This window comes from Notothenia coriiceps, unplaced genomic scaffold (genome assembly GCF_000735185.1).
Source record: "Notothenia coriiceps isolate Sejong01 unplaced genomic scaffold, NC01 NC01_scaffold00004210, whole genome shotgun sequence".
NCBI lineage: Eukaryota > Metazoa > Chordata > Actinopteri > Perciformes > Nototheniidae > Notothenia > Notothenia coriiceps.
The window spans coordinates 4,865-28,929 of record NW_011336911.1 but is presented as its reverse complement, the minus strand read 5'-3'; the positions used below and the strand labels follow the sequence as shown (position 1 = coordinate 28,929).

The window sequence follows — 24,065 nt, the reverse complement described above, 5'->3', positions numbered from 1 at the left end:
ACCATGATTTTATGCCTGTTTATATATTTTTTGTATTAGCCTATTAGGGACTTCAAATACAGACATATATTAAGTGCTTGCTAAAAGTATTATTACGTATTCTTGTTGTAAAAGACTAATATAACACTGTGTGGTTACGGTATAGTGACATTACTTATATAATTGTCTGACAAATGAAAATTACGGTATATAATGTAATTAAAAGGCAGGTCATTAACCCAATTGGTATTGTGTTTTCATTCTAAATCCTGTCGTAATGCTATAAAATGTCTTAAGTGCGTATAAATGAAAAAAAGCGTCCGCTGCGTGTTACACTTGAACGTGCGATGTTTATTTTATGCATTTTTCAAAGTCATAATTTGCAAATAAGCTAAGTATATTGAGGATAATGCACAATGGAGGTGGTGGAGGAAGAGGTGTGCAGCCCACCCAACACAATCGCACAACGTCTTACAGCTTGTCCGTTCACTGCCTACAAGCGCTCCACGTTTTCTCATTCATTTAACTTGCCTACTGTACACTGTGCTCAACGTAGTGAATTCAATACTATGGCAAACACACTACACTACTACCAGCTCCAGCATGCTAGGACTGGAATATTTTTGTATCCACGCGCCTCAGAAAACTTCAGTGACGTTTCACAAAAGGTAGCCAATCGAACCTCGTCTTCTATTAGGACAATGAAAAGCCCCCGTCCAATCAGAGCAGCGTTAGACCGGGCGCTGGCCAATGGGGTGAGAGCCCCGTCGAGAGTAATGTTAGAGAGCTGAAGACTGAAGACACTGCGTATCGCCTGTGTTCCTCACATACAGCCATTGCAGAGCATTCAGATCCAGCGATAGTCCCTAGGTAAGTATCACACGCGAAAATTCTAAGTGTTCTTAATGATGAAAAGTATGATAACAATTCTAGATATCTCACTTATGTGTTTGCTATGATTGAATACATTATATCTTACTGTTTGAAAATGATTTTTATTGCGATGAAACGTCAAAAAAACAAAAAAAATAGCCGGCGCAAAGCAGGTAACGTTACAGTGCCCTGCCTGGTGTGGTCCAGACGCTCTTTAAAAAAAACGAGAACAAAATATTAACCTTGACTGAATTCGACGATAATCGTCAATTTTGTAGCATATAAATAATTTTGTATATTACTATTGTGTCATTGTTATAAAATGGAGTCAAATTGAACGGTGGATATCGAGTAAAAATTCAGGAATGTCTAGTGGACGACACCGTTAGCGACAATGGTAGAAAACTCACCGTTTGCTAGCCATTGCAGTGCATTGCGAAGCTGAACGGCTGTCATGTGAAGACTGGAGAGCGTACGGGATATGCAATGCAAACATAAAAAAATACAAAAACATGAGAAAAAGAAAGAATGTTTCAAAGTATACAAGTCCATATGATTGTTTGCTATAATTCTCCCGAGAAGACGGTGAAAAAATTACCTCACGATCTGCGCTTTTACTGTAATGGCTGACTGTATTCGCATAGGAGGAAAGGCAGCGAGGCTAGTGACAGAGGCGCAGTTCAGATCAACTTTTTCTAACCGGGTTTTCTCGAAAAACAAACCGGTAACTATCAAATGTAACGACGTGAAAAGAAAGACCAATCTTTCGTGATTCCAACGATGCTATTGCAATATTTTTCCGATTATGTTAAAAGGTTTAAATCGGGGGTTGAAGTAGAGTGGTCGCCGCGGTCGCTCTGCCCTCTATCGCATGGTTGTGCGTTGACACAAAGAGAAGGAGCCATATTCTCCATGTTAGTGGATGAAGACGAGCGGCCATTAGGAGCTCATAGAAACCAAGGCAGCAGTAGCAGCCGCTCATAGACACAGTGCAGTCCCAATGTATTACTATACAAACCGGCTAGTGCAATAGGATTCAATCGGGGAAATATTTTGTATAGAACGCCGTCTTTCCAGACACATTTGTCGATTTGCAAAGCAAACTGAAGGGAGTGAGGAGACATTTGAGGGGGACTTTCTTTCATGAAGAAGGCATTCTCACAAAATGGAAGAAGAAATATTGCTGTCGTTGTTGACCTCCTTTTCCTTAACGAAAGCCTATGCGCCATTACTACTTCGATCGACACAAGCTTTAACGGGGAGTTACAGTAGGCATTTTAATGGGAAAAATACATTGGACAATTACGGATTTTAACAGATTTGCAATTTGAACGGAATTATTTTCAGAATAGGAGGAAAGGAAGACTTATAATATACTATTGTCAAATGACATCGAATTGCAGTTTACGTGTTTTAATTTCAATAAATAAGCTTTTATGTGCAATTTGTGTCTTTTTTGTGTCCAAGTTATTTGTTGGATAAAACATGAACATGAATGTTCCAGACGGTCTTTTTTCATGGCAGATGAGACATGAGGGTAGTTTTTTCCACAAAAATGTCTTAGCGCCAGGTCCACTGTTATAGTCCCGCAGAGGGCTGGGGTTTATGTTATCCCGTTGCACTTGGGGAACTTTTGCACAACATGTGAAAGTGATATGGACTAAAACGGGCATCCCTAGATGGAATAAATGTATTTATTGGCGTTTTTGGTGATTTTTATTCATGATTACATATCGGTGTGTTAAGACAGTTTTAAACCACCAACATTGTAGTTGACCACTTAGTTATATGAAAAGACACTGTTACAGATTAACGAATGGTTATTAAATAAAGTAATTTTTTTTTGCATTAGCCCCTTCTTTGCCGGACGGCTTTACTTTTAGCAGACTGTTTGTTTAAACTGGGTACTAACTTGCAGTTTGAACACAGGGGGGGCGGGTCACTTAAGTAGTGCCATCAACAACACCAGTGGTCAATGGAGGGACATAAAGATGTTCCTATTGTAAGACACGATTAACATGGTGGATGGGGATATACTGCTGTGTATGATTCATAATTGAAATTATAATAATTAATAAAAAACAAATATCACAATTTCTTTTAATTATGTTTATACATATTTAATAAAGTATATTTGGGAAATTTTTCACAACATCCCAGCTAGTAATCCACTTGTTCCTCTTTCCAAAGTAAAAATAAGATTAAAGTATACATTGAATAAAAGCTAACCTAAACCTTTGTTTTTAGATTCAACTGTCAAGATGGTGAGAGAGCCAGGAAAGCCCAGGGGCAAGATGTCCTCCTATGCCTATTTTGTCCAGACCTGTCGGGAGGAGCACAAGAAGAAACACCCTGAAGCTTCGGTTAACTTCTCCGAGTTCTCCAAGAAGTGCTCTGAGCGATGGAAGGTAGGATGAATGGATGATGTCCATTTATAAAATAGTCAGATTAATACATTTCACATTTTATTGTTCTAAATGGACTATTTGACCTATATCAAGTTAATTCAGGGACAGGATGTTGATTGTTTATCTTGATTAGCAACACTTATGTTGCCACATTGTGCAAGTAAAGTAAAATATCCCAAACCTAGAAATCTGGAGGTTTTTGTAGGAAGGAATATTCTGACAGTACAATCAGCAAATGACTTCTCTTCTTTCAGCCATTGACTGCTAAGGAGAAAGGCAAATTTGAGGACCTGGCAAGGCAGGACAAGGTGCGCTATGAGAGAGAGATGGTGAACTACGTTCCAGCCAGTGGAGGCAAGAAGAAGAGGTTCAAGGACCCCAATGCACCCAAAAGACCCCCGTAAGTACAGCAAGTCATTCAATATTTGACACTCTCTTGAAATATAAATCTTTCTCCAGAACAAAACTGATCTGAATCATAAGCAGCTGACGTATGTTATGAAGACACAATGTGAATATTGTTGTACTATGAAAAATGACAATCTTATTCTTTGTTTCCAGATCTGCCTTCTTCGTCTTTTGCGCGGAGTATCGCCCTAAGGTGAAAGAAGAGTCCCCTGGTTTGACCATTGGAGATACTGCCAAGAGGCTTGGTGAGATGTGGAACGGTACCGCTTCAGAGGACAAGCAGCCCTTTGAGAAGAAAGCGGCTAAACTGAAGGAGAAGTATGAGAAGGTAAAGACGCAGTGATCTGTTGTATGCAAATAGCACACATGATACTACCTACAAGTGACTGTATGGGCATTAGTTCAATGTGTTTTCATTCATCCCTCCCAGGACGTAGCAGCATACCGCGCTAAGGGCAAAACAGGAACCAGTGCCCCCGCACCTGCAGCAAAAGCCCCGGCCAAGGTAGAGAAGAAGGAGGATGACGATGATGATGACGATGATGAGGAGGATGATGACTTTGATGATGACGATGACGAGTAGATGTGGAATGACATGTGTAGTGGTCATTTTTCTTGTTTATAAAGCATTCAACCCCCTTGTATACACGTCACTTACCGAAAGAAATACATTAGTATCCAAGGGGTAGAAAAAAAACTAAAAAGGCTGTGTATATCAGTTGTTTTTATGCTGTACAGTTTTTTTTCTCCTTTTTGTATAGTTGACACTACACAAGTATCGTGTCTATCTTTCTGCCAGTCTTATTTTTTCAGTGATAGTTCCTAGACCACTATCCTGCCTGGTACAGTGTAAAGGAGTGGGCTTACAGTATTTTCCCTAGCTAGAGGTACACAGCACATAAAAACAGTTCTAAGTTAGATCTGAGTGTCTCTTTTTTTCCTTTTTCCTGTGTGTTTTCATTTTAAATGATGTGTTATCAAAATTGACGTATCACAGTTGTTCGACTGATCTTTATGTACCACTGTAATAGCAAGAGTAAAAAAAACGGCTTGTTTAATGTTGAAATTTAAATTGCTTCTGATGTCAATAAACATTTTTTTTTAATAAATCGGTTTTGTGTTTGTGTGTGAGCGGTTAAGATAGCTTATTTTCCTCCAGCCAAAGTCTACACTAGTTTAAGTGAACATTAATGCAAAATTCCTCTGAGTCAAAGCTATAATATCCCTATTTTAGAAGTAGTATTAGGATAAACAGTAACTATCTCAAAACAAATCAATTTTCTGCACTGGAATGCTAGCACTGCCAAAATCAATACAAACAATTAAAACAGCCTGGATGATTAAATATCATACAAACGTCTATGGGACTGATAATTCCTCTAAGTAAATGGTTTAAGACTAAAGAGTTATTCATTTCCATTTGGAAGTGCGTTTTGTGTGCTAATTGTTTTACAGTCTACGCAAAGTGAAATTGAGTTATTATGCTGTGCTAAGAGATGGTTAAGTGAGGAGGATGTCCAGGCCTTTACTAGCTGTCCCTAATATAACTGAACTAAAACATTTTATTGTATCATGCATGTTTAACGCTACCCTGATTCTATGCAAAGAAGCTGTGCGTCGAAGCTCCTTGGCGTGGTGGAGGTACACTGACAATTGTAGCATGATTGCTCTGCATGCATCACTAACTGTTCCTGTTTTATTTAGATACAGCTGCTTCATCTGTCACGTATACTCCTATCCGGGGGGGGGGAAGCATTTATATAAGAAGGATTATGCTTTGAAAACCCAGTGACACAAGGATATAGCTGATGTGTACAAACCACTGCAGACCACAACTAAAAGGCACACACAGATACTGTACATTGTACAACACCGCTTCCCCCATGGGAGAGGCATATTCAGACGGGGGTTACCAACCTTCAGCCTGAGCATACAGATTCACAGAAATGAGCTGGGCAGCACAGTGTGATCGTTGGTGTAAAACACAATGATGTATCTTCTTCTGTGCCGCCTGTCTGCTCAGCCTCTGTCATAATGCTGGCCTTGGCCTATATGATCCTTGCATCAATAAGACCAGAGGACAGGCAGACACAGGGCAGCAGCTGACCTCTGCACTGCTCCGATAAAGCCCAGCCGGTCCCTGAAGGTGAAACAGCCTCTTGCTATCCCGGACCATTCTTCACACTTACTGATGATGCTTGCTTTTTCTTATTACATTTGAATCTAGCGGATGATGGCATCCATGGGGACATTTCCCTTACCCCCAGCCTTGATTCACATCATGGATGTGTTGTCTATATCTGATAGTGTCATGAAAGCTGCACGGAAAGCTAACTGGGGGCAAACATAATATACAATTAGCAAACATGTGACAGCTGCAAGCTGCTGTCACGGCTCATTATTATTTCCCTACTCTTCCTGTGTTCAATGTGCAGTATGGCCTGCCTACAGTTACAACAGATTGAGGGAAGCAGTTCAAATGGAGAATGTTTACACTCACATCCACAGAATAGGCCCACATATTGTGTACTCCATACTGCAGTTGAGCATGCAGGATAGGGGGAAACTATGCTGGAGCAGTTGCAGCTCCGCATGGCTCTCAGCTGTTGATCAGTGCCTGTATGGGCCTGTTCAGACCAGAACAGAAGCATACAGAGGGAGGTTTAGCTCCACAGCGCCACTGCCGGCTCCACAGCCTGTTAATCCAGCCACCTGGTGTCCGCTGCACACTGCGACCAACCAGCGGTCTCCGGTGACACCTAGCGGTCAATCACTGCAACGGCAACAACACTGGGGATGAAATCCATCATTAGAGGTGAGAACAGTTGTTTTCAAATTGTAGCTGATTTTCAGTACTTATGAATGACAGGTCCAAAAATCAATTAGTGGCTGATTATGTAAATGTAGTACAATTCTGCCACAACTGCTCTTAAACCCAATATAAATGTTTTTTTATTCTTCAAGTAACTTCAAGCAAAAGCATCGCTGTTTTTTCATACATTGGTCAGGTTTAAGATGTTGCTTCCATGACATGAAGTAGAAAAAAACACATCGAAAATATACTTTTAGGTGTATATACTACACGATATCTATTTGCATGTGCAGATAATTAAAATAATTTGAAAGTCATCATTAGACATGTTAATACATCCTGGAGGGATATGTAAACCTATGGTAACAATTTAACCTTGGTCCTTTGAGTGTGGAAACCCTAAAACTCCATGCAAACAGAGCGAAATAATAGCCTTAAAGAAAATGTGCAGTTTATGCAAAGCTGTAATTGTCTTTCTCTTGACCCATTACAATTGGATGTGTTTTTACTGCTTTAGTGTGGCTTTTGTCAACATAACAATGCACATCTTCAGTCTTGCCATTCCGTCACAATTGTGTAGAGCATTGCTGGATTATTTATTAAATAACTTCCTTTCCTGCCTCTCTGATTCTGCATTCCTGAACCCCTGCTTGTTTCCTGGATTGATGATTCACTGCCGGCCCCCTGCCTGGTTGAATTTGCCATTCTGATTAATCTCACAGCTTTGACCTCTGATTTGTTCAGGTTTAAAATTGACAAGAACTTGGAATTACTCTAACTGCATTTGTCTCTCTTTTGAGTTCTGGTCTAGTCTGTGGTGTAAACATCAGGCATTCATTAAATGGATTTGTGGCTAATTTCATATTTAACTCCTGCATTGTAATTGAAAAAATAAGTTATTGAGTCAAAGCAAAATCCAACTGAAAATTCAACTATGTTAAAGGTCCCATGGCATGGCCATTTCTACTGATCATAATTCCATTGTTGAAGTATACTAAAATAGATTTATATTCTGCAATTTTCCCAAATCTCATTGGTTTCTCATACAGCATCTCTGGGTAGTATGTATCGTGTAACTTCATTCCTTCTGTTTCTAAAGGCTTGTTGCTGCCCCCGCCCCCCTCCCCCCTCCCTGTGAGCCCAGTGGCCGTCTGCGGGACAGCGAGACACAGCGAAACCCAGCCCGAACACACACACCCGCAGCCTGGCAGGGAGTTTGTGTGTGTGCTCCCACACCGACTCGAAGCCTCGCCGCGTCCCGCCGTCTCAGGGAGGAGAAATCGGCAGAGCTGCAGCTGAGAAAAGATTGGGTGTGTGTGTGTTAACGTAACGGCTCCACGGATTGGTCCATTTGGTTTGTGACTTTGCAGACCGTTTACATGCATAAAAACCTTCATAACACACAAGGGGACGGGTAATAACCAGAAAAGCATGACATGGGACCTTTAAAGGAAGAATAATCACACTTATTTTTCATTGCTGAACATACTGGTGGCTTGTTTCTGTCCGCTGGGTGCCATCAAATGGAGCCATAGTTTGTGTGTTGATGCTTTTGGTGTCAGTTTTGAACCTCTGCCATACACTCATTTAGTGCTGCCTGCATTGACGAGCAGTTGCATTTGCTGGACAACATTTCTCATACCACGTGCATATACTTTTTATTGGCACCACGTTTTAATCGAAATATATTTTTAAAATAGCTATTCAAATTATGTAAACAAAAAAGAAGAAATAACCATATTCAGCGTTACAAGCATCTGTGGGATTAACGACAAATAATGTGTTTTATGTCTTTCCCACTACAAATATATTTCATGAGTTAAATTGATCCTTATATTTGTTATGGTGTCATTGACTCGGTTCACCTTAACAGATACTTTTCAGTTCATTCACAAGATTGGATATATTTTTAAATATATATTTAAAAAAACATTTCCTCCATTCATCTTGTGTTGGAAGTTTGATGCCTTTTTTTATGTAATAAATACCTGTTCCTTTTTCCACATGGGGAAGTAGAGTGTGCATAAGACTTGTTTTATCTCCCTGAGAAAATAAAGAATTGCGTGCATAGCCCTACAGTCTGAGTAGAGCAGGTACTGTGATGGTCAGTCAGCTCCTAATGAAGGCCCAGACCTGATGAAAGTCATTTTGTACTCTGCAATTCTGTGGAAAATAACTGCTCTTCCCCAAAGACATTTTGCACATCCAGGAGCCGTCAGCCAGCATGAGAAGCATCATAACCCGGTGCCGTCTACCGACTTCATGTTCACTGAAGGGAGCATATCGAGGCTCTGCAGAAGGATGGCAGAGCGCTTTGATTAATTGCTTTTTTCTGGATAAGAGACATCTCATATTGTGATTCTGTGAGGTTTTTTCCTTATTTCTTATCTATTTTTCAGCGATAAGTCCTTTTTATAACAATGTGTGTTTCATAATAATGTGTTCCTGCATGTGTGTAGGACTAATATGACAGAAATTCACATTCCCTATTTAAACAGTATATTGTTCTTTTGTTTTAACCTCATACGACGAAATACTTGTGATTTGTATTATATTTTGTGTGTAAACTGGACATATTGTGTGACTCATAAATGCAATGCAAATGTAGGCTACACTGGTACTGGCAAGGCCATGCATGACTGCACAGTGCACACAGATGTTCACACGGCAATATGTGTGTGCATGTGCGTGTGGTTGTTTGTTTATGTGTGTTTGTGTGTGTGTTTGTGCGTGTGTGTGTTTGTGTGTCATACCACTGTCTGCTTCCGAATGTCATCATGATTAAAAGTGATGACCCAATCAGCTGCATCTTTTCAGATCCAGCCCACATCTGCACCAATCAGGTAAGGGCTGGTTCCCACAGGCCTGGAGCATCGGCGTGCCCGAGCTGCCTTTAAAGACCAACAAGGGATTTTATTTGAAAGAACCAAGCACAAGGGAATCATTTTGAAGGGAGATAAAGGCTGTTCTTATCTGTAGAAGCAGCCTTTTAAAGATAGTTTTCACCATCATTTTCACACTGATTTACTGTTTAATCTTGTAAACTTCATCATCCACTGGGTGATGCTGTTGGACAAGATTACCCTGAGTTTACATTCACTTACTTTAGTAACAGCCTTTATTGTGATTTCTAAAAATAAGAGTATAGTTGGTCTGCCACCATTTTAGATTTTCGCTACACTATCATCTTGTCCAAAAGAAATTCACAATAATGGAATTGTTGCAATATCTATAGAAAAAAGTAATTCTCAGTCATCTTCATCCTTGTCTCTTTTCTCTCAATTGTGTATTGGGGAAGAGAGACCATTCATATGATATTAATATTAAGATGATATGCATATTTAATCTTTTGAAAAATCCTGGTTACCACCAGTATACTGCGACACCCCAACGTTCACCGATATAATATAAATACTAACTGTGTTTATTTTATTTGTGCTCAGTAAAAAATAACTCACTGAGATGTTACAGTACTTCTATTTTCAGCAGGGAGCTTTTTAAGTGGGAGAAAAGTCAAGCACTTCTGTTTGTCTGTGTACATTAAAGACAAAGTGCACGTTTCTGCATGTTCTCGTGTTTTTACGTTGACAAACGCTTGAGTAGGCGGCTACACAAATGTTGAGTTCTTGTGAAATCAGATTTGTCATCCTGCACTCATAGTTGCATCACATGAGTCATTGTATCTTATGCCTCTTTTCTGTGTGTGTGTGTGTGTGTGTGTGTGTGTGTGTGTGTGTGTGTGTGTGTGTGTGTGTGTGTCTTTTCAAACTGCATGTTGACTTGTGGCTGGTAGGCAGAAGAAAGCAGTGTCTGTAGTGCTTTGATGCAAACAAGAAAGATAGGCAGAAGGACAGTGGATGTGAAACAACACAAACCATCAAGTGTCTTCTGCTGTTAAGTAAAGTCACATAAAATACAGAGAATTATGTTATGAAATGATCCGTAATGCAGCATTAACATGTGCACACATTGAAATACACATTAGTCACCATGTTTTCTATAAAGTTGATCTCTCAGGCTGTTTTTAGTGCTCTTTACGTCAAACCTACTATGCCAGGAAGATACTTTTATAACTTCCTTTTAAAATAATCCAAATATCTTTAAAGAACTCTTGGCATCTCCTTACAGCGCCACAGGGTTGTTGTTTACTCTCTTATGAAATGTCTTGACAACTTCTTGATGGATTGCCATCAAATTTGTTGAAACATTTATGTCATGAAATATTTAAATCGCTTTGATCGCTTCACATTTCAAGTGCCACCAATTTGTCAAAAATGTATGTTTATTGTTAAATTGAGACCCCTTATTTTCCTTAAGTAGTTTTGTTTCAATTCCCAATGTTTACAACTTAAAAATGCATTTGCTTTCCAACCTGCGTAACCTCATAGGTCATGTTGTTGTTAGGGAGTCATTTATTGGTATTCTGTTGTTTTTTAAGGATGTGCTGTGTTTGGGGCATGATGAATTTACGTTTGTTGATACTTCTTTATATATCATGTTGTTGCATACAAACACATCCGCTCAAGAATGAAGCCAAACCAATCGAAAGAGTTCTGTCACCTCCATTTGACAGTGTATAGTTAAGATAAAAACTGTTCTTTGTATCATGTATTTTGTAACCCTTTCTTCTTCATGTATCAAAGCCTGCTCTATAGATTTAAGCTCTGACCAAGTTTGTACATTTAATCTCAAATCTATCCCCGAATAGATAGTTTCAGATTAGTTGGATAAAGTAATTGCATTTAAGTTTCTCAAAATGTTTATGCCAGACACAAAGCAAAACATCGGTTCAGGATAGTGTTTACAGACGTGTCATGCATTGCTTCCAAGATCAACAGAACAGCCTGGTGCTTCATGTCTGATGAAAAAGCAAACAAATAGTAACATTTACTGACTGAGTGTTATCTGTGGAGGTTTTCCGTTATAACCTTTGAACAATAGTGACAATAAAGCTCAACTTACACATTTTATTATGGCGATATTAACACATGGAATGCTGTAATTAGCTTTGACATTGGCAAAATAATAAATGTGCTCTTTACAGCAGTGCCACACATCCGTCTATTGATCTGTAATCAATACCTTTGTCAGTTACATCCTCCATTAAGTCCCTCCATCAGTCTGTATTTTGTGTGTGTGTGTGTGTGTGTGTGTGTGTGTGTGTGTGTGTGTGTGTGTGTGTGTGTGTGTGTGTGTGTGTGTGTGTGTGTGTGTGTGGGTGGGTGTTGCTGTGTCATTACTCAGACGGCCCAAACAAGCTCGAGATTAAACTGAAATGTCAAAGGAATTTCTCAGTATTTTCCCAATTTAATATGAAAAGATCACATTAACACAAGGTTTGGAATATGTTAAGGTGCTTTATGAGAAAGGAGGGAAACAGGATGTTAATACAAGGATCAAAAAAGTGACATTACTTTCAGTTTGTTGCTGCCTCAGTGTCTGGAGCAGGTTGAGACTGGAAAGGCTGATTAAGGTAATCAGGTCATGAACACACCACAGTTTTGATTTACACTGATTATACTGTAATCACAAAGCCAATATAAAAATATTCTCCAGTTGGGAATTGCAAATAAGGCATTCCTCGAGCTCAGCACTTAAAGGGACCCGGCCTGGCTTTAACAGACTAAACAAACAATCAATCATAGGAACCAGAGCTAATGTTTTAATATGTTATTAACCTAATTTCTTCTCTCTGAGACAGCTGGGACTGCTTTCATAGATAAATCCATTTTTATTTCTTTGATATAGAAAGCATACAACCAATGTACACATTTAAAGCAGTTGTATAGGATGAATAGCAACTGTTAAAACATTGCAAAGACTTTACAGAAGGTAAATATGCAATAGTTAAAATGTCTGGTACCAACACCATAAAAGATATGGTGTTCAACCCACAGAGAATAACTCCAGACCTTTGAAGCTTTAGCTCTAATAAACACACTGACAGCACCCAGCATTTAACAGACGGCAAATAAAATGACCAACTACCTGGTGATGAAAGTTATTATGACAGTGAATAGAGCATGCATATAAATGAATGCAGTACTTTCCCACAAAAGTACTCAAAGCCCAGGTGGTATTAATATTGTTTAGAGTGGCTCTAGTCTATTCACGTGTCCCAGTAAACTGAAGGAGCTAAATGGAACTCAGCCATCGTTCATTTGTGCATTATGATGGGGTCTATGTCAAAATGTCTTGCCTTACATGACTATTACAGTCTGTTGTTGGTGAAGACAGCTTGGTAACAATGATAACTTTCCAGAATTGTAAAAGCCTGTCAGTTATGAACCACTGTGCATTTTTTTTGGTGTCTGATAAGCCTTTAAAATGGTGGATCTCCTTAACCTTAGTCAGGATGGAGTATTCTTTTTAAATACCGGGCTTTTTCCATTCCTCTAACTTCATGCCAGTCTGAGATCAGAGTTTAAACTGCTCTCTCTGTTTGGAAGTTTGAAAGCCTTTAGTAGTGCCCGAGGGAAACCAAACTTTTCTCCCAGCTCAGATCACTTGTGAGGTTTTAAAACAGTTTGATCTTAAACCCTCCAAAGGTAGCTTGGAGAAAGATAGAGGATTTGTGAACTTTCACAGAATCAAAGTGTGTACTTTCAAAGGGGTTTTATGAGAAAATATGTGCCAGGGGTCTTTATCATCAGCCTCTCATAAACCAATGTTTTCATAGTTTTATAACGATGCATTTTTGGCACATTCATCAATCCAAAAGTTAACAAGATAAAATCACCACACTGGTTCAACGAATAACTTGATGTGATTACTTGATTACAGTTTACCCTGTTTTAATAGCGTGAACAAAACAGCATCTTCTATGATAAGGAAATCCAACATCAATATTGCAAGATACTGTATATATAACAACTTTGTGTGAATCTTGTTATTTATATGATATACTTTGTAAAATTACATATTTCACTGAAGAGAATCGCTGAGAGCACCTTGTCGAATTATATTTCAGTTTTTCCTTTAACAGATTTTGAACTGCTTGGATAGACGTAACATTTCCTGCACTTGTTTTCAACCATAACTAATCAACTTTGTGTGTTTGTGTGTGTGTGTGTGTGTGTGTGTGTGTGTGTGTGTGTGTGTGTGTGTGTGTGTGTGTGTGTGTGTGTGTGTGTGTGACACATCCTCCCTTGACTTTGAGCCAGTGAATTTCAGCTGATGGAAACTAAAGCAGGAAGTGAGGCGCCGACAGCAGAGGGAACAAACACATCCTTCCCCACAGACAACTTATTGAAGGGCATTGAATATTACATATCGTAACAATAATGTTTTTGTCTATGTATTTAAGTGTGTTTTTTATGATACTGCCGTTTTACTGGTTGTATGTAGGCAGACGTAGATGCATTAAATGTTAAAAGCCAAGTTTCCATCCAATTGTATTGAATTTCAACACATTTTGAAATGTGCTTGTAGGAGATTAGCACACATCTAGATAGGAGAAAGTGGTGCAAAGTCAGATTTTTCACCCCATGTTTTTCTTCCTACTTTGCTATCACTGCCATGTTCTGTCAAAAAATAAATCCATGCCAAAACAAAGCACTTACCCAAGGTGATTCAAAGAGACAGTCTTGGACAAACATAAATCAAGTGACCACCTGAAAAGCAACAGCTACACGAGGACAGGGCCCAGCAAAAACAACACCTTAAATGTGCTCATTGATAAAAGGCCAAAGGAAGCAGATGACAACAACCTTTATACTTATCCTCTTGTTTTTGTTTTGAGCTCTACAGGGAAGTCTAATCACAGCTTTGTGGTGCCATAATAACCGCCTGACATCAACAGTGTGGCCATAATGCCAACCGTGCACTGCTGATAACGCCGACTCACCCTCCACTTTATGCCTGCCTAGTCACCATAAGAGAGGGAGGAATGGCAACAGGAAGAAAAACAGAGGGGGAGGTGAAGGAGGAAGCCGAGGCTGACTCAGGTACACGGAGGTTGTTGCTGCTTGCAGTTTGCTATAATAATGTGTTCATGGCCAATGTTATCCGACTTAACTGATGTGAAAAGGGTTGAAACATAATCACAACAACAGAAATTGTAATTGTTTCTATTTTGTTGTAGGTTGGTGATAGTCTGTGTAATCATACATGCTTGACGGTGTCACAGTGACAATTGGATTTTGCATGACATTACAGGTTTTGTGATTTCCTGGTGTCATATGCCTCTTCTCAAATATCATTCTGTTAGTTGAGAGAAAGAACAAAAAGAAAGAAAGAAAGAACGACTGATCTTTCACTGACCTTTTTATATAAGAGCCAAATCATGTGGACTTTATGTTCCAGATTGGCTAAACTGCATGCAAAGCCATTGTGAAACGTTTCACACTGAATTAAAAACACTTGTCTCATGATCATAGGGAATTGTAATTATCAGATGCAATGAAGATGAAAATTGAAAAGAGACTTTGTGTGTGCCCTTTAAAATGTGATATTTTCGATTTCGTCTGTTTTCTCTTCTCTTAAAATGATTCACTTAAGCTTGATAGCCAATCACAGTGATTTCTGTCACCAACAGGCTCTGCTGTCAATTCAACATGGCGACAAGGGCCTATAAGTGACAGCAAACCGGACACACCACAACAAAACCTTGGTGTGTCCGGGCCTTTAAACCCTTACTTTTAGATAAGGAAAAACTCCCCCACCAAAAACCTTTCAGATAAATACTGAATCTCCTTCTAACTGGTAAACGGGAAGAGAACAGATAAGCATGTACACTCACAAAAGCAGGTGCACAAAGATACAAACACTGAGTAATGTACTTTATTCCCCTTCTGTGGCAGACAGATGGCAAGAACGTGAGATGATGAAAACATTTTTCACATCAGAGTGGAAAAAGACTATGACGAGTGTGTGAGTGTTGTTTCTATCCTCAACAAACCAACAACAACATTAAAAAAACAAGCACTCAAATGCAGTCAGAAGATATCACAGTTACAACTCCTATCTCAGATTTATCCTCTAGCGAAAGGTAGAGGGATCTCAGGACAAATCCCTGTGTATATTTACTACTGAGTGTGTTAGACAGGTGGGCAGATTAGAGAAGCACCCACCTCCTCCTGATTCCCACAACAACAGTTAGTGGATAAGCTCAGGCTTACACTGTCTCCTGGTAAGTCCGAGCCAAATCCAACACAGGTTTAGACTGCTGCTTTCGAGAGGGACATGATCCTGAGTAATAAAGGCAGCTCTATGACGTTGTAGAGACACAATGGGTGTGTTTGAGTTGTCTATGACAATGACAGGAGAGAATATTGGAAAAACAGGCTAGATGAATCGTGTGGCTTATTAACAGTTCATTTGAAAAAGAAAACGTGTACCATATTCTCATTTTATGCCTTATTTCAACTTCTTGGTAAGACATCGCTCTACTCAACTCTCTTTTGGTCCTTAATACCAAAGTTGAGGAAAGCCCTCAACTCTTTGGTAGTCTCGGTTCCACGCCAGTGCGACGATACTTAAATGGGGAGTTAAAACACAACAGATCACTGACGGTTATAAAGAACTGTGACTAGCGGACAGGATATTCTGCAGTCCCGCCATTTTTAGATGACAAGATGACAAGAGACAGGAATTTCGAAATTAGGAAAACATTTGCAAAACTACGCTGTACACTACGCCGTCCTATTGACACATTTCAGAGGTTCTTGAAGTCACCAATGAAAGGATATGTCATGTTGAAAATTATGTAGGAGCAGTTTTTGGCGGCGACAGTGAAGGGGTTCTCTTCCCAATGGAAAAACAATTGGAGAGAATGACCTGGTACCATAAAATGAGTTGAGCCGAATAGACGGAAACGGTTTGTGCTGATGTTATTCAGAATTGCAGTAAGCCCCACATACAAAAGCTTGTTGACTTGCACATTTGAAACCCAAACAACCCCGAAATCAAATCTGCATGGATGTAAATCACTAGATGAAAGTGAGATCATATGGATCATTTTGGCAACTTCCGAACAAGGCCGTCAGTGTGCCATTGATCTCTCTCAGGCAGAGGCTGAAGGCCACGAGGGAGAGTGAAGACGAGCAGGAGGGAATATCAAACAGTGCTGTGGTTATAGTTGGGGAAATGATTGCTCACATCTCCTCTGGGAGAGCTGGATTGCCCTATTTGTTATGGGGTGTGAAGCGTAACGCTGGGTGTTGAGTTCTGTCGGTGGCTCCCAACATCAACCTTTGCGCCACAGTACAACTCAAAGTCTGCAGTCATAGCTGATGGAACACGGTGAATGTTAATTATCAGCGGGAAACATGGGGAGGCAGTGGAAGCACAGCAGGGAGATGTTCGAGTACAGCTATCTGGGCGTCAGTGTTTATATATATGGAGCAAGATTGTCGTGCACGCTGCCCTTCAATGCAACAACTGTTTTGCAGTGACACTAAAAACAGAAATAGATCAAAGTGTATCTTCTGCTCCGACCCCGTGCAAGTGGATACAATATACTGGTTGAATGTGTGTGGTCTAAGCAACACAGCACGTGCTCAGACGAAGAGTCAAGAGGCTTAAAAGATTACAGAGTTGTATTGTCTTTACACAAAATGTAACATTTATGTTTGACCAGCAGACCTTAAAGAGAGGAACGAAGGGACTGTAAAGGTGACCGGTGGTTCGTATTACAAAGACCTGCACTGTGAATAAGTACAGGCAAGTGGTGAGGAGGGAAACACACACATACACACACACACACACACACACACACACACACAGGCACGCACGCACGCACGCACGCACGCACGCACGCACGCAACACACACACACACACACACACACACACACACACACACACACACACACACACACACACACACACCACCCACAAGTATTTCTTTGATCTAGATACATTTTGGCTTTGGTTGAAAGATAGACTGCAAATTTAAATTATGAAAGGATAAATAGTTTTACTGTTAGAGCCTTGAAAGCAGGAAGCAGACAAGATATTTATAAAGAATTAAGTTGTATACCTTGCTGAACATTGTACCTCAATTATTTTTAGACATACTGTAGGCCATTCTTTATCAAAAAAACTAAAAAAAAAGTGACTGAAAGGATGAGACTCTAACACATAAATAATTATGTTTCATAGTCATGTAACCTATTGTGGTGTTAGCGGTCATTGAAAGTTAAACACAGCGCAGGCGGTTGGAACAGTGTGTGGTAGAAGATTAATTCACTTTTAGTAAGAAGAGAAAGGTAAGCACTGTCTAAAAGTGGTGAAACATGACTATGTTTAGAAAGTTACTATAGTGCATGATAGAATACTGTATGTTTCCACCTGTTATTTCTGTATCACTTAAAGTTGTTATCATTAAACTGATAACTCAATGGTGTAAAATAAATCATCGGTAACAGTAATGAACGATTCATGTTCAAAATCATTAATTAAGCTTGGCAATGTGACAATTTGCTCTTAATTTCTTATTTATATCATATTGTCTACCTTTTTTTTTAAGATGATCTGGCTGTTTAACATTTTATACATCGAACTATTAATTAAAAAAAGAATCACGAGAGGATTGACTGATGAAATGGTCATTAGTCGTTGCCCTATTTGGCTCAATAGCTTAAAAATCACACACTGACCTACATTTTGAAAACACAGCCAACAAAAACACATTCACACCTCCCTTGTGTTTGTGCAGGCATGATTTGTTTTTGTCTCTGTGGGTGTGTGGATGTGTGTGTGTGTGTGTGTGTGTGTGTGTGAGCCCCCTCTCCACTCTCCCTTTATGGTGAGGAGATTAGGTAGTTAGTTAATCCAGTAGATCTCAGAGAAAAAGCACACTCCTGATGCCACAATGGATTTCATTCAGTCCGCGAGAGAGACGGCAGACTTGCTGCCGATACGCATTGCGACCTTTGACGTACAAGGACAACACACACACGCACACACACCACACACAACACACACACACACACAACACACACACACACACACACAACACCCACACACACACACACACACACACACACACACACACACACACACACACACACACACACACACACACACTTTACCAAGGACAGGATATTATATTACATTATGTATTAGGTGCATGCTATTAATAACTCCACAACCACAGTGAACTAATATTATTAAACTGTCACGTCATTCACAAACTCCCTATGATAATGCTGACTTTATACTGTATGTTAAACTTACAACATATTCTATATAGTTAAGCAAGTGTTACACACACCCAAGTCACATGCTGTTTAAAAAAGCCATTAATATACTGTTAAGCTCTATGTGACTCTTCATTCTCCATGACAGCACATGCACTCGTGGATACTGATTAGCTAATGTATTGATTAAGTCCTTACTGAAGGAGTCTGAGGGATGAACAGCATGTTCCCTTGTCTTATCCTTAAGTCACTGATCACTTTGAATAGACCTAGTGTCACCATGTATGACAGAAAATATAAATGCAAATAGTTGCGTTTGAATTACTTCCGTGAACCAGAGATCAAACTTTGAATTCAGCTCTATGCTTCCATTCTGCAGCTGATCCTGATCTGACCTTATACATGTCAGGCAAAAGGGTGTTTCCTTTGACAGTCAATCATTTGTGTTCTTGTGGTAGACTTTCTTAACACGGTAACACTCATACATTGATTATTGTGTTCGGATCAGGTGGAGCTTTTAAACATTAACAGCAGGATGTCATGAATTTCTTATATTCTCAGAAAGATCTCATTGATTATCCACAGCCCATTTTGTCTCTGCTTGTCTATTAAGAAGAACAAAACTCAGGAGGTGTAATCCTTCCTCCACCTAGGCTGTGCTCTCTTCCACTCAAGCTCCCACTTCTCACAGCACTCTCTTCCCTGTGCAACCCATAGTTATTGTTCAACCCTCCAATCTTTGGACTGTCGCCATGTTCTTAAAGAGGCTGCATCAAGCAGCACGTTGAGAAACATAATCCCCGGATATACACTGATTCTGACTTCAAAATAAAACACATACTAAAAATGAACCTAACTACTTGTTTTTTTGACAGCACCTAAATTATATAATACTAACAATAAATCTTATTTTTTCCCCAAAACATCAAAATTGACCAAGTACAATTACCGTTTAATTCAAAAATAAAGGTTCTCAAATTCTACATTGTTGTGTTGATTTTAATTTATAATTTTAGAAATTTTACAAAATGTATGATTTTTCAACTTCTGTTTTATCAATGCTATTAATTTAACGAAAAAACAAACACACATTACTTGATACAGTTAAAAGTAGGTCCAACCTGACATACTACAATTTTAAAGTACGGTTTACATGTTAATTCATTAATGATAATGATCGATTACAAGAAAAGTTGAACGTCTAAATAATAGCTTATTTTACTTCATTGATGTTAAGTTAAATGATAACAATCCCACTTGGCTTTACCCCTCTGCAGTAGGTCTATGCACACATAATGTTAAGTCGTTCTTATATAAAGAAGTTTAAGTTATATTTTTGTCCTCCCTTTTTTGTTACATAGCTTTGGTTTAAGACCATCAAGGACACAGAAATCGACGGTCTTAATATTTCATCATTAACCAATGTCAGCAGAATATTTGATATGATTTATATAAATGATACACAATAATAGGAATATGAATATTAACATAAACATTGATTTATATAAATGGTATCCTATATATTTATATGTGTTTGTTTGTGTGGGTGTGCTTGTGAATATGCCTGGGCGTGCTGATGAATGGTTAACAGTGTATGCAGACAGCAAAACACAATACAGTTATCATATGTAGGAAATCATTCACTAATTCAATAAGAAAACAATTAAGTATTATTTATGCTTAATTATATGTAATTTAAAAAAACTCTGCACTTTATTGCTTTCACCCCTTTTCAAATATAACATTATACATACTGTCTTATATTGTGCCCAGTGATGTAAAGTAACTAAGTACATTTACTGTACTCTAGTACAATTTTGAGGTACTTGTACTTTATGTGAGTATCTCCTTAGTAGCCTACTTACCCCGTCATTGCCGTCAATATTGTACTTCTATTCAACTACATGTATTTAATACCGTAAGTTACTTTTGTGCTTTTTCTTGATTAACATTTTGATTTTAGGACTTGTACTCGTAACAGGGTATTCATACACTCTGGGTACAATATCTGAGTATGTCCTCCCCCACTGATAATGCCACGCACCTAAACGTATGCGCATACTGCGTACAAGAAAGGTGGTTTTATTCTGAAATGCATGACCGGAAGTCCAATTTTGGCTTCGGTCACTATCTTGCTGTTAGTGTTCAGGATGACAGCTGAACGGGTCGTAAAGGTAGAGCAACGAAGTCTCTACCATTAACAACAATCATCACAAACTCGAGTTTAACAGAGAGGACAGACACATTTCACGGTGTGACACGTTTTTATACCTCCGGCGGAACTGTTTGAGTGTACCGGAGGACGGTAATTGTTAACCTTGCGGATATTTGTAGTTATTTTTCAGGAAGAGAGAGAAAGATCCGTGTCCGGATGTGCCAGCAGTATTGGGTTTTTCGCATGGCGTAGGCACCTTTTCTAAAGCAGGATATTCTTCATGTTTGGAGGGTCGCAGGAGGCCCTCGGGTCGAGAGTTTATCCCACTTTTAACATTAAGTACACCTCTGAAATAACCAATTTGTGAGGAAATGATCAGCGAGATGATTGTGCAATAAGAGGAAGAAGCGTCGTAACACCTCTAGCCTCAGTGTTGTCACTGTGGAGAGAGCAAATCACCGGAATAAATTGTGTTTTTGTTTCCTGGTCGAAACCCAAACAACAAACGTTTCTTTGAGCTCTAACAAGGGAGAGAAAAAAGAGAGGGGATATTGTGTTGTGAGTGTGTGAAGCCCTCCAAGGACCGGGAAAACCTTCACGATGACGAGCAGCACCCCAGCGGACATGGTGAGAGAATTTACTTTCACACTTTACCATTTACATCCATTTACTTTCCTGAGGGTTATGACACAAAATGTTGAGACTGTGGCAGTTTTCAATGCTGCTACTGTACCTCTGGTTCCATTAATTTGCCTTCAAAACTTATTTGTAAAGGCCCATAATGGCATTTGGAATATGTATCCTATTGGTTATACAAGTTGGGTTTTTGTATCTCCAGTGCAAATTGGAAAGAAAACTGTGGCAGTTTAACTGTTCTTATCAGCAATTGCAAGATGTAAATACTTAACTATAGTCACTTTACCTTTAATTGTTTTTGATCCTTTTTAAAATGCATGCATCATTTTAGATTCAGTTCCAGTCAGCCATAGACTCCCATTAAATTATCTGTACTACAAAACACTGCAAGCACACTCTCATCTCTTCTTCATGTTCTCTATTCTATTTCTGTGAACAATACGTTCGTATAATTGTCTGTTTGGTTGTTGTCTGATAGATGTAAACGTTTTTACTAAATTGCCTCAGGATGATAAAGGAAGTATGAAAAACATGAATACACACTTGATGTTCATTATAGATCAAACTGCAAAATAATATATCGCTCAAACTGGTTTTCATATTGCTTAGAAACGAATGGAAGACAAAGAAAGTAAACCAAATCCACATTTCTAAAACCAACCAAAGTGGCTTGCAGTATAATTTGGTGTTATTCTGATTACAAATATTGTCCGTCAAGCGACAAGACCAACAGGAATAGCTACATATTATTTTTATTTTAGTTAGATTTCTTTGTTTTGTTATTATGCTACAATTCCCTGTTTGGACACACTGGCACCAAATTCCTCTCAGAAAATCCACCAAGCTCTCATCAAATTAAGGCTCTACTCCTTTCCCTGATGTCTACTTCTCTGTATTTTATGAACCTCTAGCATCACATATAGCCGGTCAGGATATGAGTTGAGGAGAAGGTTAGGAGCTCTGCTGCTGGTCTAGAGTGCACGTTGACCGGTAATTGCATTGCTGCAACAACCCCATTATGTCACACCTGCTGATGTAGTGGTGCTTTCAAAGGAGGCTCAACTATAACCTTTAAGTCTGCGGTCATCATCGGGTGACTTTCAGCTTAACCTCACCCTCTGAAGACACTATACTCTTATGACTTCTATTGCAGCAGCTTACTGGCTGTGGTGTGTCTTATGAGCTCTCATCATAAAGATTTATGTCTACATCTCGTGGGTGAGCTATTCCACTAATTAAAAGGCGTATCAAATGCGTTTTGTTGTGTTCAGCCAGTCTCACAATATATCTCCTCTCTGTCTGGCATGTTTATGTCTATCATCGTTGCTGCTACTGCATAGTGTCTCTAAGAATAATTCCAGGTCTATGTATAGAAAGGATAAACCACGTAATGTGCCCCTCCGCGCTGACATCAGCTAGCCCAGCTATGCCTCTACTCCTGTGTCCAAGTTTGCTGATCCCTTGAACAGCAGGTCCATTATGTTGTTGGGATTATACTCTAGAGGTGAGTCGGCCTCTATTGATATGTCGGGTCAAAGCTAAAGCATCTAAGTATAGCACATTTCAAGGAATTTCCATGGATTATAGACATAATCATGAGTCTAATTGTTCACTTTTTACCCTTTTGTGACGGATAACTAAATCTTTATGCTGTTCATAGAAGGTCTTGTGTTATGTCAACATCTGTGTGGATATTTGAGGCTTTTTATGAACTTTGGTCGCAGTTTTACGGCTCAGTTTACAGTCCTAATTGTGTTTTTCTTGTGAATTATAATATTATTATTCAGCCGTAGGAACTTTGGTTTAAGCCTCCAGCCGGCCTTCTGAAGTATCTTTAGGCAAAACACTGAATCCCTGCCAGCTGCTTTATAGCCTGATTTGTGCTGTAAGAATTTCCCTTTAGGGGGAAGTATCACATTATTATCGCATCATTTATCGCCAGTGTCGTGAATAAAGTTCAACAGTAAAGTCATAATACTTTTCCGAACTCTCAAGCGTAGTTTCAACGGGTTGTATTCCTGCCAGAGCTGCCGTCCTCAGGCTCATGTTATTAACATGCCTGCTGCAGGAACATAAAGGTCGAACTCTGCTCATGAGTAAGACATTTCAGTGTTCCTGCCAGTAAAGCCTTTCAGAGAAATGGCTTCCTTTTGTGGCTAGGCTCAGGGTGTTTCTCAATGTCGAGGACGCTTGCTTGGTTGCACATGTCTTCCGAGTCACTTGCTTCAGAAGCGAGGCAAGAATACTTCCTGGCATTCGGAAAACGAAGAGTGGAACAGGCGAGCAAGTGTGCAGGTGTGCGTCATATGAGAGGCCCCGCCTTACATTTTCCGCCACAGATTTGGGAAAATTGGTCCGTGCGCAAAGCATTGTGGGGATTTTAAGACCGCGGAGTCTACACATGTGCAGCCTTGAAATTTCTCCAAACGAAGTACGCCGGGCTCTGTAGAATTCCAAGTATGCTGGACATTGGAACAGTACTTCGGCGGCACTCGATGACGTAGTATGCTTGAAATAGTGGCTCTGGAGCAGCTTTACTCGACATTGAGAAACACCCTCTGACTGTGTGGCCTAGATAAAACAGGATACATCTGCTGCATTTTTAATTGTCCATGTTGCTTTAGGCCAGTGGTTCTCAAAGTGGGGGGCGCGC

At 39.4% G+C, this 24,065-nt stretch overlaps 1 protein-coding gene across 1 annotated transcript; it reads left to right on the top strand.

The window, feature by feature from the left end:
* The first annotated feature begins 742 nt into the window (after window positions 1-742).
* Window positions 743-4,777, top strand: hmgb1a (high mobility group box 1a). Its single transcript, XM_010767353.1, has 5 exons — window positions 743-849; window positions 3,100-3,260; window positions 3,515-3,660; window positions 3,822-3,996; window positions 4,099-4,777. Exons 2-5 carry the CDS (start codon window positions 3,114-3,116, stop codon window positions 4,249-4,251), a joined length of 621 nt encoding a protein of 206 aa, XP_010765655.1. The 5' UTR covers window positions 743-849; window positions 3,100-3,113; the 3' UTR covers window positions 4,252-4,777.
* Window positions 4,778-24,065: the final 19,288 nt, after the last annotated feature.